At 45.9% G+C, this 15554-nt stretch overlaps 1 protein-coding gene across 3 annotated transcripts in view; it reads left to right on the top strand.

The window, feature by feature from the left end:
• LOC122444987 (NACHT, LRR and PYD domains-containing protein 1b allele 5-like) overlaps nucleotides 1-15554 on the top strand; it is a 42029-nt gene that overhangs the window by 11326 nt on the left and 15149 nt on the right. For 2 of the 3 annotated variants that reach the window (XM_043473889.1, XM_043473887.1), the window contains exons 2-9: nucleotides 982-1013; nucleotides 2893-2937; nucleotides 9593-9628; nucleotides 9978-10007; nucleotides 13866-13910; nucleotides 14951-14998; nucleotides 15157-15203; nucleotides 15300-15349. In XM_043473889.1, coding sequence (XP_043329824.1) covers nucleotides 982-1013; nucleotides 2893-2937; nucleotides 9593-9628; nucleotides 9978-10007; nucleotides 13866-13910; nucleotides 14951-14998; nucleotides 15157-15203; nucleotides 15300-15349 — 333 coding nt within the window. The remainder of the gene's footprint in view (nucleotides 1-981; nucleotides 1014-2892; nucleotides 2938-9592; nucleotides 9629-9977; nucleotides 10008-13865; nucleotides 13911-14950; nucleotides 14999-15156; nucleotides 15204-15299; nucleotides 15350-15554) is intronic. The other variant, XM_043473888.1, reaches the window with a different exon arrangement.

Raw genomic sequence — 15554 nt, forward strand, 5'->3', positions numbered from 1 at the left:
ACACCGAGGTGGTCCTGGGACAAAGCCAGTCGCCAGGAGCTGATGGAGCTGGGAGATGAAGCACCTGGAGTGGGGAGAGGCCCCCGAGACGAGAGGAGGGAGGAGACCAGGTGAGGGACACTGGAAGCCACCCCTGAGCCTGTCGCCTGCTTCATCTAGAGAGGTGGTCCCTGAGGACGGAGAGGGCCCCTTGGGCTTGTTGGGCGGGGATCCACGGTGCCTCTAGCTCCAGTGGTTTCCGTACAAAAAGCAGAAGGCTGGTGGCTTTGAGTCTGGGAGAAGACGGGGAGTGGGAAGCGGAAATGGGGAGTTCTTCCTTGAGACCTCCGGTGAGGCTGAGCAGGGCAGAGCCGGGGTGCGGATGCAAGCACCAGATCAGGAAAGTGGAAGGACCAGCGAATTGAGTGGGGGAGCTGTCCAGGCCCTTTATTTCCCGGAAGTGCTCTGAGGGAGGAGGCTGGAGAAGCAGGTGAGAAGACCTTGGAGTGATCAGCGAGCAGCCCTCTGTGGGAACCAGGAGGAGGGACGGGAGGCCAGCGTGGCGAGGCGCGGTGGACGGATGCGCTGGAGATGAGGGGCGTGGGGATTCGGCGTGGTGACCCTGTGCGCGGTGGACGGATGCGCTGGAGATGAGGGGCGTGGGGATTCGGCGCGGTGACCCTGTGCGCGGTGGACGGATGCGCTGGAGATGAGGGGCGTGGGGATTCGGCGCGGTGACCCTGTGCGCGGTGCTGCTGGTACCCGGGGTGTGAGCAGACCGGCAGGGCTTCACCTGCATACTCCAAAGTCACCTCTATCCCTGTGGTTTTGAGTTCGGCGGGAGTGGGGAGTTGAGGGGGCAAGAAGAGCCTTGAGAAGGGAGAGAGTTATCCCACCTGCCAACATTTCTGGAGAAACATAGTATAATCATTTTGAAGACTTTCATAATTACTTGTATAAAATTAGTACCCATTTATAAAACTTTTTCTTTTCTTGTTCTAGTGATGATCACAATGCCTCTTCAGAAGAAAAAGGTATGAACTCTAAAGTCAACGTTGAGTAATCGAGAAACTTAAGCTGCACTGTGTGGACATTTGCATTTTTAGAAAATGATTTCTTTATTCATTTTATTTATTGGCTGCAATTGCCTCATTACATTCATGCAGTCACCAACTTACAGAAATGGTGTTGAAATAATCAATAGGTTAGGATGATGGGATAGTGACAGGTTTTCAGAATTTTCCTTAAGATTATTTGTCAACAGATATTTAAAACAATGAAATGTAAAGAATTCATACCTTTGTGGTTTTTATAACTTAAGAACAGAAAACAAATGCTCTTACATCTCTTTCCTTTTAAACTCTGGCTCTAATGTTCTTTTTAACCTTATTTTAAGTTCAGTAGAGTAAGAATGGAGAAGCATTGTCAACGGAATTCTCTAATTGTTCTATGCACGAGTAGATATTTTCTTTAATACTTGAGTGTTATCATCAATTATAGATACTTAATGAAAATAGCAACACCTAATTCTATCCCTGAAACTGGGTCAAGTAAAACCTCAGCTATTAAAAGAAGGTCATGGTCTAGGTTTAGGGGTTGCTGAGGCTTCTCTCAATTTCTCTCTCTGACCAGCAAAGTACCGGCGCCTTCCTTACTTTCATATTGTCCTAATTTCATTTGTCTACTGCATGGTCCTTCCTTGTCCTCACACATGCTATTGGCTAGGACTTGGATTTTCTCCTAATTTCTGCAGAGTGCCCATCACATGGTGGACAGTAAGTCAGTGAAGGGACAGTAGTCTCTGCCTGTGCCTAGGGAAAGCAGTCAACCAGTAATCGAGCCCTTTCTGTTCACCAGCCTGGCGTGGGTGAATGTTCCAGACAAATAGAGTGCTAGGTCCTGTTCCATGAGCCATCTGATGGAGCGTGGCATAAATACAGATGAGGGGCCTGGTAACTAAGTGGCCGTCCTTCCCTACACAGAAATACTCTTGCTCTAGTTGATATTGTTGGTAACTTCTACAACAGTTACCCTTCTTCTCCTTTACTATAATATTTACTATAATATCTCCATTCCCATGCACCTACACTGGCCTCGGCTCTTAGCACTTCATAGCTGAATCTCTGCAGCGGGGTTTTAGACTCTCTGGAGTCTAATGCATCTTGAACAACAGTACCCACCGCCCCCCTCACCAAAGTCCACCAGCATCTTGGGGAACACCAAGGCCCATTTCAGCTTGAAGTACTCATGTAATTCTGCATCTCCATGTCATTCCCTGTAGGAGAACCATCCCCCAAGGCCAGTTCTTCTCAATTTGCGTTTGAGGGCCTCCCTAGTCTGGTCCCAAGTTCTCTGGATCCTCACCTCCAACCTATCTGTGTCATTTCACTAAATCGGTGGTGGTTGTTTGCATGAATTGACTGTTCAGTGGGAAAGGACTCTGACTCTCTTGTATAGTAACACCATTGTCTGCTCTTCAGTTACAAAATCTAAAACCAGGTGCTTTTTTTCCCTTTCTGGTGTCAAGTTACTTAATCACCAGGGGTGTTTTTAGGGAGCGGCTAAGTTGATCAAACAGAGACAGTGCCACTCCTTTGGCACAGAATTGAGAGGTTGCCAGGGACCCAACCAAAGGTCGTTATAAAGTTTATTGGCTTTCTGTTTGCCCTCTCTTGGAAAAGGCTTAAGGTTGCTTGGTCTAAATCTTTTTTCCTTTGAGAATATGCCCTTGCTTACCATTTGTAACTGGGTTTTAATTTGACTTTGCCGCTTTGGGTTTAAAAAGGTGATTCGTTTATAGAAGAGGAAGCTGCTGTTATTTTTGGTTTAGCAATTTTTTACAAAAATGAACACAATCTTCTATTTTATCCTTGTATTTATACTACTAAACTTGATTTCTTTCTCAAAATTTAGATTGCCCCAGCCCCAACCTAGATACTTCAGGGGACTCTAAATCAGGTAAGAGATATGATTAACATTGGTAAATGCCCGAATGAAATTTTTATAAAATAAAATTCATTGCAAGATAAATAACAATTTATTCTTCTGTTTTACTTCAAGCAATCTTCATGAAAGATAGGAGCTTTCATCTTTCTACTTGAAAGAGCTGATTAAGTTTTAAACTTTCATGGTTACCTAGCCTAGTGAAATCAGTAACTTAAACTTCAGTGATGAAGCTGTACTTAATGAAACTGAGAATTTATCTGATGAGGCAACTGGACCATTTTCTGGATTGGTTTCACTAACCTAATACAGGGTCCTCTGCGAGTCCAGCCAGGTGGTGGATACTTGGCTGGGGTGGTCCTGGGAGGTTTTCCTGAGGAGGTGATGGTTGACTTGAACTCTGAAGGATGCATTGCGGTAACAGGGCAAAGGTGGGGACAAGGGTTATATGAGTTCAAAAGACTTGCAGGTGTATATGTCCCCATGTGGGAAAGTGCACAGTGCTTGTTTGCAGAGACTGAAGAAGGTCAGATGACTGGAATCAGCGAGGGGAGGGGTGGCAGGGCCAAAGTCTGTCTGTAGAGACAGGTGGGGGCTAGATTGCATAGGACCTTTGGATTACAAAATCTTTACTCCAGAGTGGATGTACAGATGACCAATAAGCACATGAAAGATGCTCAATATTATTTCAGGGAAATACAATTCAAACCCACAGAAAGATGCCACTTCACAGCCACCAGGGTGACATGAAAAAGATAATAGCAAGAACTGTCAAGGATGCGGAGAAATTGGAACCCTCATACACTGCTGATAGAGGGCTTCCCCAGTGGCTCAGTAATAAAGAATCCTCCTGCAATGTAGGGGATGCAGAAGATGTGGGTTCAGTCCCTGGGGTGGGAAGATCCCCCTGGAGGAGGAAATGGCAGCCCACTGTAGTATTCTTGCCTGGAGAATACCACCAGAGGAGCCTGGTGGGCTACAGTCCATAGGGTCACAGAGAGTCAGACACGACTGAACACCCACACCCACCCACACTGCTGATAGGAATGTAGATTGACACAGCCACCTGGGAGAAGAGTTTGGTAGTCCTCAAATAGTTAAATATAATTGCCACTTGACCCAGCAGCTTCTTTCCCTTGTGTATAGCCAGGAGAAATGGAACCGTATGTCTACCAAAGAATTTGTGCATGCATGTTCACAGCAGCATTATTCATGCTATTCAAAAGTTGGAAGCAGCCCAAAAGTCCATCAAGTTTTAAACGCGTAAACAAAATGTGGTGTGCCCATTTGTTTGCTGCGACTGCTGTGAGAAAGTGCCCTAGACTGGGGAGCTTAACCAGCAGAAGTATGTTGTCTCACACTCTGGGGGCTAGATGTCTGAGTCAGGATGTTGGCAGGGTTGGTTCTCTCGGAGGACTAGGAGGGAAGGTCTGTTCCAGATCTCTTTCCTGGCTTTGTAGGTAGCCATCACCGTGATCTCATGATGTTCTCCCTGTGGTGTGTCTCTGGGTCTGAATTTCCCCTTTTGGTAAGGACACCAGTCATCTTGGATTAGTGTCCACCCTGATGACCTCATTTTACTTAAAGGTAAATACTTCTATGAAGACTGTATCTCCACATAAGGTTATGTTCTAAGGTACTGTGGGTTAGGACTTGAAACATGACGTTTTTGTTGGGGGGCACATTCAATGTTATAACACAACACAGTGGAATATTATTCAGCCATAAAAAAGAATGGAGTGGTGATACATGCTACAACATGGTGGAACCTTGGAAACATGCTCAGTGAGAAAAGCCAGGTACAAAAGCCCATCTCTTATGTAATTCCATTTATGGAATTTATCTGGACATTTATGGAATGTCTAGAATATGAAAATCTATGCAGGCAGGAAATAGAGTATTGGTTATCTAGGTCTAGGGGGAATGGGGAGATTGGAAGTGATAGTTAAAATGTACAGGGGATTTTAGGGGATATTGAAAATGAAAAATTGATTGTTGTGATGGATGTACAGTTGTTGTTGCTTAGTCATGTCTGACTCTGCGAACCCATGGACTGTAGCCCACCAGGCTCCTCTGTCCATGGTGCTTCTCCAGGCGAGCATACTGGACTGGGTTGCCATGCCCTCCTCCAGGGGATCTTCCCAACCCAGGGATTGAACCCAGTTCTCCCTCATTGGAGGCGGATTCTTTACCATCGAAGCCACCAGGAAACTGTGAATATATGAAAAGCCATTGAGTTGTACACTTTGAATTATGTAGTGTGTGAATTAGATCTCAATGCGGGAGACCTGGGTTCGGTCCCTGGGTTGGGAAGATCCTCTGGAGAAGGAAATGGCAACCCACTCCAGTATTCTTGTCTGGAAAATCCCATGGACAGAGGAGCATGGTAGGCTCCTACAGTCCATAGGGTGGCAGAGTCGGATACAACTGAGCGACTTCACTCACTCACTCACTCACTCACTCAAGGTTGTTATAGAAAAATAAAAAAAGTTATATCAGAAGAAAAAAATCTAAAGCTTGTCATCCAGAAAAAAAAATCCATGTTTTCTTGAAACATCATTTCTGTGCTCAATCATTTCTGTGCTCAATCATTTTCTTGAAACATCATTTCTGTGCTCAATCATTTCTGTGCCTAGGGCCGTTCGTCCTGAACCATTTTGTGGGACTGTGGTTTTTGCATGCTTGATTTACTCCTGTGATTAGGTTTATGTGCAACAGAATATATTTAGGACAGACAAGTAGCAAAAGTTGTCCCTCTAGTTTGTTTTCTTGCCTTTGTCATTTCTGAAAACAGGGCCACCTGGCAATCTTGTTGCCAGATGGGAGTTTTTATCTTTATATCTGGAAGTTTATTTTCCCCTTTTTCATCAAGGTAATTTTGTACTGGTTTGGTGATTACATCAGTTATCTTTATGAGGTTTCTGTGTTCCTAGTGACTAAAGAAGAATGGTCCCTAAAGTTGTGCTAAGTACCCTTTGGTTTTAATGTCAAATAAAAAAGTAGGAGAACGATGGTTTCGTAATATGCAACCAAAATGAAGATTAGAAGGCGATTGTGCAAGGACCGCTGTCTACGAAAGGAGAAAGCCTGCTGCTGCCAACAGTGTCTGAAATTGAGAGTTAAAAATGTTCGAATGCAGAGTATAGTAGATAATTCAGATTCTCGAGTGAGGGGAGAGACACTTCAGGTCAGAGTGGGGTGAAGCCTTCTCAGCTGGCTGAAGGGAGGCTGGTCAGGAGGTGTAGGTGGGAATCCCCTGGCGGTCCGGTGGTTAGGACTCCACACTTTGACTGCTGCGGACCGGGCTTCTCGACTGGATAAGGCATGGGACGTGGGATTTCAGTTGGCCTGCTGTCACATTCCCACTGTTCCCCTTCTCACCCTTTTGTCCTTCCTTTCAATTTTTTTTTTTTAAGATTTATTTTAAAAAGTTTAGTCTATTTTTAGTGGAATAAAATGGGTCAAAGGAAGGGGTGTAGGTTTTGTCTGCATCTAGGCTGGCATTCAGGACAGCTGGGTGTGGTGAAGGTGGAACCCATCAGGATGAGAAAATGAGAGAAAAGAAACTCAGAGTTGGGGACTGTTTGCATGCTAGCTTCCCCAAACAGGGCTCCTGCTGCCAGAGCTCTAACCTACGCAAACGTGGGGAGGGTTTAGTGCTGGTGGTAGCACGCTTGGGCTGGCCTGTCACTAGAGTTTAGGAGTGTGACCTGTTAGTTACAATCGCTACCCCTTAAAAGTCGTGACTACTGTGTATGAGGCCCTGGGCTGGTCACTCTTCACAGACTTCTTATTTAGTTCTCAAATATGTGCCATGAGACAGAAAAATGGTCCTGGGGGCTTGAGGGGGCTTGCAGGGCAGGGAAGCAGAAATAGAAATCAGGAGTCTTAGGCCCCAGACCAGAGGGAAGGTGAATTGAAGGGATGGCCCCAGACTCCACTTCCCAGGGACCTGGAGCAGAAGGTGGGCCTCACCTGGGGCTGGTCCAGGCAGAATTACATCCCTGCAGAGATCCTAGGGGCTTCCTAGGTGGTGCTAGTGGTGAAGAACCCGCCTGTCAATGCAGGAGACATAAGAGAGGCAGGTTCGATCCCTGGGTCAGGAAGATCACCTAGAGGAGGTCACAGCAACTCACTCCTCTGTTTTTGCCTGGAGAATTCCATGGACTGAGGAGCCTGGTGGGCTACAGTGCATGGGGTCTCAAAGAGTTGGACATGACTTAGCACGCACGTGCGCACACACATACAGGCAGAAGTCCCAGACTGCTAGAGGGAACTGGCAGAATAAAGACATGGTAGGGGCTGCTCAGTTCTTTAAAACGGGGCAAAGCATTTGTTCGTTCACACATTCATCATTCATGGAACATCTATAGCGATGGGTGCCAGGGGGATCAGGGTGGTGAGACATGGCCTCAGTCCTCCAGGGCTCATGCACCAACAGCTCAACAAGCAGCCACTGCTTGACAGAGGGGTAAACGGATGGATTGGAGAGAGGCATGGCTCATCTGACTTGGTGGGGCAGAGGGAGTCGGTCCACAGAAGTGACTTTGGGCTGGCTTCTCTTGGATACCTTGGGGTCTGGGGTGGGGTCTGGGGAAGGGCTATCCAGGCAGTGGGATGGTGTGTCTGAGGACTTGGAGGAAGGAGTGGTAATCATGCTGGGGTGCAGCTTGGGGAATGAGGAAGTGATTACAGTGGGTTGGTTTTCAGCCATGGTTCTCAGCCCTGGCTGTACATTCAAGTTATCTGGGGACCTTTATCAAAAATGCTACCCCCAATTAGTTAGTACCCCCTAAGCAAGGGCAGAATCCCAGTGTGGAAAGCTCCCTCGGTGGTATCAGTGTGCATCCAAGGTTGAGAAGCACTGCTCTGGGCTTTGAGCCCTGGAGGACCAAGGCCACGTCTTATCACTTTTGATTTCCCAGCCCCTGTCTCAGTGCCTCGCCTTCCACTCAGGCATCATCTCATGTAGGAACCGCCTCCTGCTCCCCTTCTTCCCACTCCTCCTGTCCATCACCAGCTCCTGGGTGTTAAACTGCTGAAGCAATAAGAAGCATGTTTGCAAGTGAAACAACATAGTTAAGAATTCAAGTTCAAGCTGGACTACCCAAGTTGATATCTTAGCTTCAGACTCCCTGGGTGGAGAATAGGAGGTAGTGGGGTGGGTGGTGGTGGTGGTCTTACATAAGGAAATTAACTGACCTCAGCCTACCTCATTGGGCAGTTGTGAGGGCTAATGTGTTAACATATATAAAGCTCTTACATAAATGTATGTAGATATATATATGCAAAATGAGTATGTAAATGTAATTAATGAATACATGTAAATGAGTAAGTATATATTCTGTATAGTGCCTGACACATAGTGAACACCCCGCAAAAGCTGCTCTTAGCTGCTATATGATTGTTCTCATCTTTATTCTCGAATCTTTTCTTTTCTTCGTATAGCTATTGCCCATCCTTGGTTTTGGTTGGTAGTGTGTGTGTATGGAGGGGAGATCTGAGAATCGTATTAATAGCTTTCCACGTACTACTTACTCAGGGGATCCCAAGCAGGGTGAAGCAGGAGGAGCACTTGAAGGGGGTGGGTGAGGGAGAGAGCGGTGCCTTGTTGCTTGTCTGCTCTGTCAGGAACAGGTCAGGGTGCCCTGGGAGCTGGGGGTTGGAATCCGCTTTGGGAGTAGGTCATAGGTCGTTGCGGGGCTCTCGAGATAGAAGGAAGGCTGGGTGTGTGTGGGAAGTGGGGCCTGGGTATTAGTGGTTGGGTGGGCTTCCCTCGTGGCTCTGATGGTGAAGAATCTGCCTGCAGTGCAGGAGACCGGGGTTTGATCCCTGGGTGGGAAGATCCCCTCGAGGAGGGCATGGCAGCCCGCTCCAGTATTCTTGTCTGGAGAATCCCCATGGACAGAGGAGCCTGGCGGGCTACGGTCCATGGGGTGGCAAACAGCCAGACACAGCCGAGCACCCAGCACACACATTAGGGCAGATGGAAGGCACGCAGAGGTCGGTGGAGAGCCAGGATAGATGGGAGAGCTGTGTGGACTGGAAGGGCCGGTAGATGCCTTTACCTGTGGGAACCATGGATCTGTCCCATGGGTCTGGGGCTAGTGGGCCTTTGGGGACATCGGGGAAAGAATTCCAAGCTAACTGTGGGAACAGAAGCCTGCTTGCAGTGGACAGAGAGTTGGGGGTGAGGAAAGGGAGGGAACATTCTTGGGGTCACTCTTTGCAGAAGTAGTTGAATCGTGTAGACTCTTTGTCCTGTGCTTCAGGGAAATGGCAGGTGGCATTACAGAATGCTGCACTGTTGTGTCGTTGAACTTGGGTACGGAACCTTCTAGATGCACAAGTGCAGAGGCAAGATGGGAGCAGTAAGGCAGGTCAGGCTGGGCGAGACTTGGATGACACCCAAATGAAGTGGTTACTGCAGCCAGAGGGTGATTTGGGCTCAAATTTAAGTAATTAAAGTGCATTTCATCCAGCTCCAAAGGATAAAGCCTTCTTTTCTCGTAAATCAGACTAGTTTGGGACTCAGTGAGAATGCAGTCAAAGGAGGAAATTAGTTGAGTTTGGATCTGTTTTATTATATTTATAATTTTAAAAAATAGTTCCTACTTTTTTATTCATTGTGTGCTTCTCCTGTGTATCCTATTTTTTTTTTTTTTTTAAGGCGAGGACAGCAGTTCTGAGAGCGGTTCTGAATCTGGTGAGTTATCTGTGTATGTGTTTCTTTAATAACAGAATTCTAGTTAAACATGGACACCTTTATTTTTATTTTAATGTAAAGCCCATACCACTGATGTTGCTTGAGGACATAGTAATTACAAGTGTCCTTTTTGTGAAGTACCGAAAAGTACTTACATGGTAAATAATTTCTAGTTGGCAAGTAAAGTGGCAAAACAGGATGAGCTGAGGAAGAAAGACAGGAAATGGTTGCTATTGGTGAGAGGCAAACACTTTACCTATTCTTCCATTTGCCTGTGTGTTTTTTTCTTAGTTGTCATATGCATTTCATATGACATATGATTTCAACCTTTTTTTTTTTTTCCCCGTAGATAATGAGGAGGCAAAACCAGAAAAAACAAGTGAGTATATCCTTCCTTCTTCTGACTTTCTTTTTTGTTACTGAAAGGAAGAAAGAAGGATAGGCTTTGAGATTTTTAAGTTGCAGGTTGCTTGCTCATGATCTTTTTCTGTGTCAGATTGGGCTCAACACTGGGAAATGAATAAGCATTTTGAAAATTTGAGCTCAGTACACTTGGAATACAAGGGGTGTGTTCCTGGTCTGCACTGATGCCGAGACTCTGCCTGTGCGGCTTTGCTCTGCGGTTCCCAGAGGAGAAGAGATTGAGGGACTGACCAAAATCTACAGCCACAGCCTCTGCTTCCTCTCGTGGTGGGCGCTGCTCACAGTTAATCACAGAGTAGACTGTTCACTGCTGAAAATGTGGTACCATTTGTGGTTTAAAGTTTCTGGCTTGCTGTTCTGGTTGTTTATGAACAACTTGAGTCATGAAACCACTGTAAAGATATAGATTCTAAATATAAAATTTGCTTTTGGTCTAAAGTTTTGTGAAAAACTTAAGTTGCATGACTAAGCTTTTATTTTAACTGATTTTATTATTCCTTAGGATTTTTTTCCCCTCCCAGTTCTTAGAATATAATCTGCTTATGAACACAAATACTATGACAAGGCAGTCAGGGGGTTTCTTTATAATATTTTAAAATAAATGAAGTCTTTTCACTCAGAAGTCCTGTATTTAATCTAATTCTCTCTGCAGTTTCCCAGTGGGGAACCCATGAAGGTAATTGTAAGCTCCTTGCAGTCATGTTGTGTATAGATAAGAACCTGTAGTTATTTTTGTATCACACGTGGAGTAGATGTCACCATCTGATACCCATAAGGAATAATGTATACCAGCCTTCCTACTTCCAATCCTCCTTATTCATAATAAGGATTATTTCATCCAATTAAATGCAATCAGAATTCCAAACTCCATAGATTGGACTAGAATAGAAATGAAGTCAGAGGCTGTGTCTTGGGATCTGTTCTTTGTTGTCCCTGGTTAATAACTGAGTAAATGACCCTGGAGACGCAGGATCCAGAGACAGGGCCACCAGGGTCCAGGCAGCCAGGCTTGGCCCAGGGCCTCGCCAGGGTGGCAACCAGGTGGAAGACATTTGGAATCTGTGAGGCTTGATATAGGCTCGGATTTGAATGGGAAGCTGGAGTCAGTGCCATCAGACAGGGCACATGTAGGAGATGGAGCTGCTGGACCTGGCCCTCAGCCCTGTGAGACACCTGGATGTCCAGGGCTATCCACAGGGCTGCCTTTCCCAAGGTTCTTATCTTTGTTAAAAGACCTTTTATCCTCCACCTTGGGGAAGAGGTCAAAAAGATATCCCGCATTCACCTCCATTCTCAGGTCAGATGGGAGGACCAAATAGTCTACCCTGGGATGCTGGCTTCTCTGTGGATGGGCCAACTGGTCGTGCAGGCTCACCCATCATCCTTCTGATTGGACATACCTTCTGTTCTGAGCTCCATAGTCACCTTAATTGCATGGATTAAAGAGAAGCTGAGGGTTTTGTGTTAGAGAGAAGTGCATCAGTTTCTCTGCTTTGGCTGGGAAGACCTGGTGGAAGACTGTGTGCTAGGCTTCTCTAACAACTTTCATTTTCTTAGCTCCCCAGGCAAATAGCAAGACACAAAAAACATGGGATGTGGATGAAATGCAGTGTAGATGATAGTCATTAAATATTTAGAATTTTATGATGCTTTTTAGGATAGCGATTGTGGGATAGGATTGAAATATTTTCCAGTGCAGGACTTGAATCAGTGTTTCAGAACCTTCAGATCTATGGTATTCTGAGTCCAGAATTCTGAATATGTTTAGTCTCTATTTTCTAGTTCATTTTAATGCTGTTTTTAAAGTCTGGTTCTGTCTTGCAACCCCTGGTCTCCGTGTAATGTCCTGAGAGCAGGCAGCTTGTGTAGCAAGGACTGGAGCCAGGGTCCTGGGGTGGCAGAGACGGGGTCCACTCCTGGGCATTGGTGGTGGCCTGGACCTTCCACATGTGCTCAAGATGCCTGTCTTACTAATGGGACTCATCCTCCCAAAGGTTGTTCAGATCCTTCAAATCTAAAAGCAAGTATTCAACATATTAGGTCGTCTCCCAAGTGAACGGTTATTGTCTGCTTCAGAATTATTAATGTTTTTGAGTTTCACATATCACCATAGCAAAATAACAGCTAGTACTCACTGACTGCTTGCTGAGTGCCAGGCGCAATCCCTACCTATAATTTAATTTTCTGTCTTTCTGGGCGGTGGTATTACGTTAATTCTCATTTAACAGATGAGGAAAGTAATAGACAAAGATTTCATACATAACTAAAGAGCCTAAGCTCATGCAACTAGTAGCCGGTGTAGATAATAGAAAAATTCACCACTGTTCCCTTTCATAATGTATTTTTGGATTCTGGGATTCTAGTCATTCAGAAAATGAACACTTACCAGGCCCTGGGATTACAGTCCTTGTGAGACTTGCATTCTAATGGGGAGAGAGACAGGAAGCAGAAACACTGAGCTGATCATGTGCGAGGTGGTGAGCAGTGCCCTGATGAAAATGAAAGGGGGAAGAGATGTGTCAGGCAGGCCCTTGCTTTGGGAGAGGGGTGGAATGTCAGGAAAGCCTCTCTGATAAGGTGACATTTGAGCAGAGACAGCAGGAATGTGACCGGGTGAGCAATGTGAATATTCAGCCCGGGAGACAGAGTGCAAAGGGCCTGAGGCAAGAGCTTGCTTTGGTGTGGAGAGTGGTTCAGAGTGACTGGAGGGCAGTAAAGGCAGGGAGGCTGGCCAGGGACGAGTAGTGGGGAGCCAATGGAAAGAGTCTGCATGCTAAATCAGAGACTCTTAGACAATTCCACCTTCAGTTCAGTTCAGTTCAGTTCAGTCGCTCAGTCGTGTCCGTCTCTTTGCGACCCCATGAATTGCAGCACGCCAGGCCTCCCTGTCCATCACCAACTCCCGGAGTTTACTCAAACTCATGCCCATCGAGTCGGTGATGCCATCCAGCCATCTCATCCTCTGTCGTCCCCTTCTCCTCCTGCCCCCAATCCCTCCCAGAATCAGGGTCTTTTCCAATGAGTCAACTCTTCGCATGAGGTGGCCAAAGTATTGGAGTTTCAGCTTCAGCATCAGTCCTTCCAATGAACACCCAGGACTGATCTCCTTTAGGATGGACTGGTTGGATCTCCTTGCAGTCCAAGGGACTCTCAAGAGTCTTCTCCAACACCACAGTTCAAAAGCATCAATTTTTTGGTGCTCAGCTTTCTTCACAGTCCAACTCTCACATCCGTACATGACCACTGAAAAAACCATAGCCTTGACCAGACGGACCTTTGTTGGCAAAGTAATGTCTCTGCTTTTTAATATGCTATCTAGCTAGGTTGGTCATGACTTTCCTTCCAAGGAGTAAGCGTCTTTTAATTTCATGGCTGCAGTCACCATCCACAGTGATTTTGGAGCCCAAAAAAATTAAGTCTGACACTGTTTCCACTGTCTCTCCATCTATTTCCCATGAGGTGATGGGACTGGATGCCATGATCTTAGTTTTCTGAATGTTAAGCTTTAAGCCAACTGTTTCACTCTCCTCTTTCACTTTCATCAAGAGGCTTTCCTTAAACACGCCTAAAATCAGACGTCAGTTCCTCTCTCACTGCTCTGCTATCTCTAACTATGCTAAGCTGAAGGGCTGATGCCAGTCAGGCTCTGTCTTGGGGATAACAACTCCAGCTTAGTTCCCGACTTCTGGCCCCTCTGAGGGACTCTGCATCGGGGCCTGTAGCTGCCCCGCTGAGACACTGGTCTAGCTGAGGGGTGACTGGTGAGGAGCTCGTTCCTGACCACCTGTGCCCTGAGCTCGTTTTGTCTCCACAGATGGGGAGCTAGGAGAGTCTTCCGCCGAGGAAGCGTCTGCTCGGGGTAAGAGTGAGGCGGTGCCCTTGCCCTCCTGTGTCCCCTACGGTATCCTGTCCGCCCTGCGCCCGTGCTGTGAGACGAGGGGGATGCGAGAGCTGTTTGCTTCAGTGTCCAAAGATCAGCTAAAGACTTAATGTGCCAAAGTGGGGTGCATGGACGCTTTCACATTCAAGCTTATTTTCCTGCTTTATACCAGGGGTCCCCAACCCCTGGGTGACTGTCTGGTACCATTAGGAACCGGGCCACACAGCAGGAGGTGAGCGGTGGGCTAGCGAGCGCAGCTTCATCTGTACTTACAGCCACTCCCCATTGCTTGCATTACCGCCCGAGTGCCACCTCCTGTCAGATCAGCGGTGGGACAAGATTCTCATGGGAATACAGACCCTCCTGTGAACTGCCCATGGATCTAGGTTGCCCACTCCTTATGAGACTTTAATGCCTTAGGGTCTGATTCTGCCTTCTGATGTGTTGTATAATTATTTCATTATATATCACAATGTCATAAAAATAGAAATGAAGTGCACAATAAATCTAATGCACTTGAATAATCCCAAAACACCCCCGCTCTCACCGCCCCCCAGTCCATGGAAAAATTGTCTTCTGTGAATCCAGTCCCTGGTTCCAAAAAGTTTGGGGACTGCTGCATTATACCTACAGCAAGACTCACAAACAGGATGTGTTACGTATCACCGAATCCACTCAAAGAGATGTTTAACATACGTTTAAGGTTCCTGTTGGGCTTGCCCGGTGGCTCAGTGGTAAAGAGTCCACCTGCAATGCAGGAGACACAGGTTCAGTCCCTGGGTCGGGACAATCTTCTGGAGCAGGAAATGGCAACCCACTCCAGTGTTCTTGCCTGGAGAATCCCATGGACAGCGAACCTGGCAAGCCTCAGTCCATAGTGTCGCAAAGAGTCAGACACGACCGAAGTGATTTAGCACAAAGTTCTTATTGTTTGTGAAGCTGGGTGTTGGGGGTGGGGGTTAACTGATTTATCCTGTGACTGACTTATGCCAATACATGTGTGACAATATCTTTTACAGTTGAAGAATGGGAGGATAAAGAATTGCCCACACAGCATTTTAATTCAGGTATGAACTTATATTCTCCAAAATAGTCTCATTATTGCTGAGGGGGCCTATATCTTTGAATTTTGTAATATGGTCGTATCATATATATTTGTCAAAAAAATTTTATCTGAAAATGCCAGTCACATTCCTATAAGTAAAATTTTTTCTCTATCATTTAGAATCTAATAAAATCCAGTCTCACTGTGAACACTGTAATGCTGAAAATGTAAGTATGTTTTTAATTATAAAGGATGGCTCTTTAATTTGCTTTATTTAAGAAAATGACGTTTACTTATATGTTATATCTGTGCTTTTTCTCCAGAAACACAATGAACTGGTGACTCCCAGGCTTCTTTCCCGAGGACAGTTTTTGTGAGTCATTGGGAGTACGGGAGACATGACACCATTGGTAATTTATCTGTCTATGCAAAAATAACCCCAAGTTGGGGAAACACAAAACAGCATAACTTCACACATTTTATGTACTTTCTTGGATTTTTTTTTTTTTGTATATATATCATTTTATTTATTTGTTTTGGCTGTGCCGAGTCTTTGTTGCCGTGGGAGCTTTTCTCTA

This window comes from Cervus canadensis, chromosome 7 (assembly GCF_019320065.1).
Source record: "Cervus canadensis isolate Bull #8, Minnesota chromosome 7, ASM1932006v1, whole genome shotgun sequence".
Taxonomy (NCBI): domain Eukaryota; kingdom Metazoa; phylum Chordata; class Mammalia; order Artiodactyla; family Cervidae; genus Cervus; species Cervus canadensis.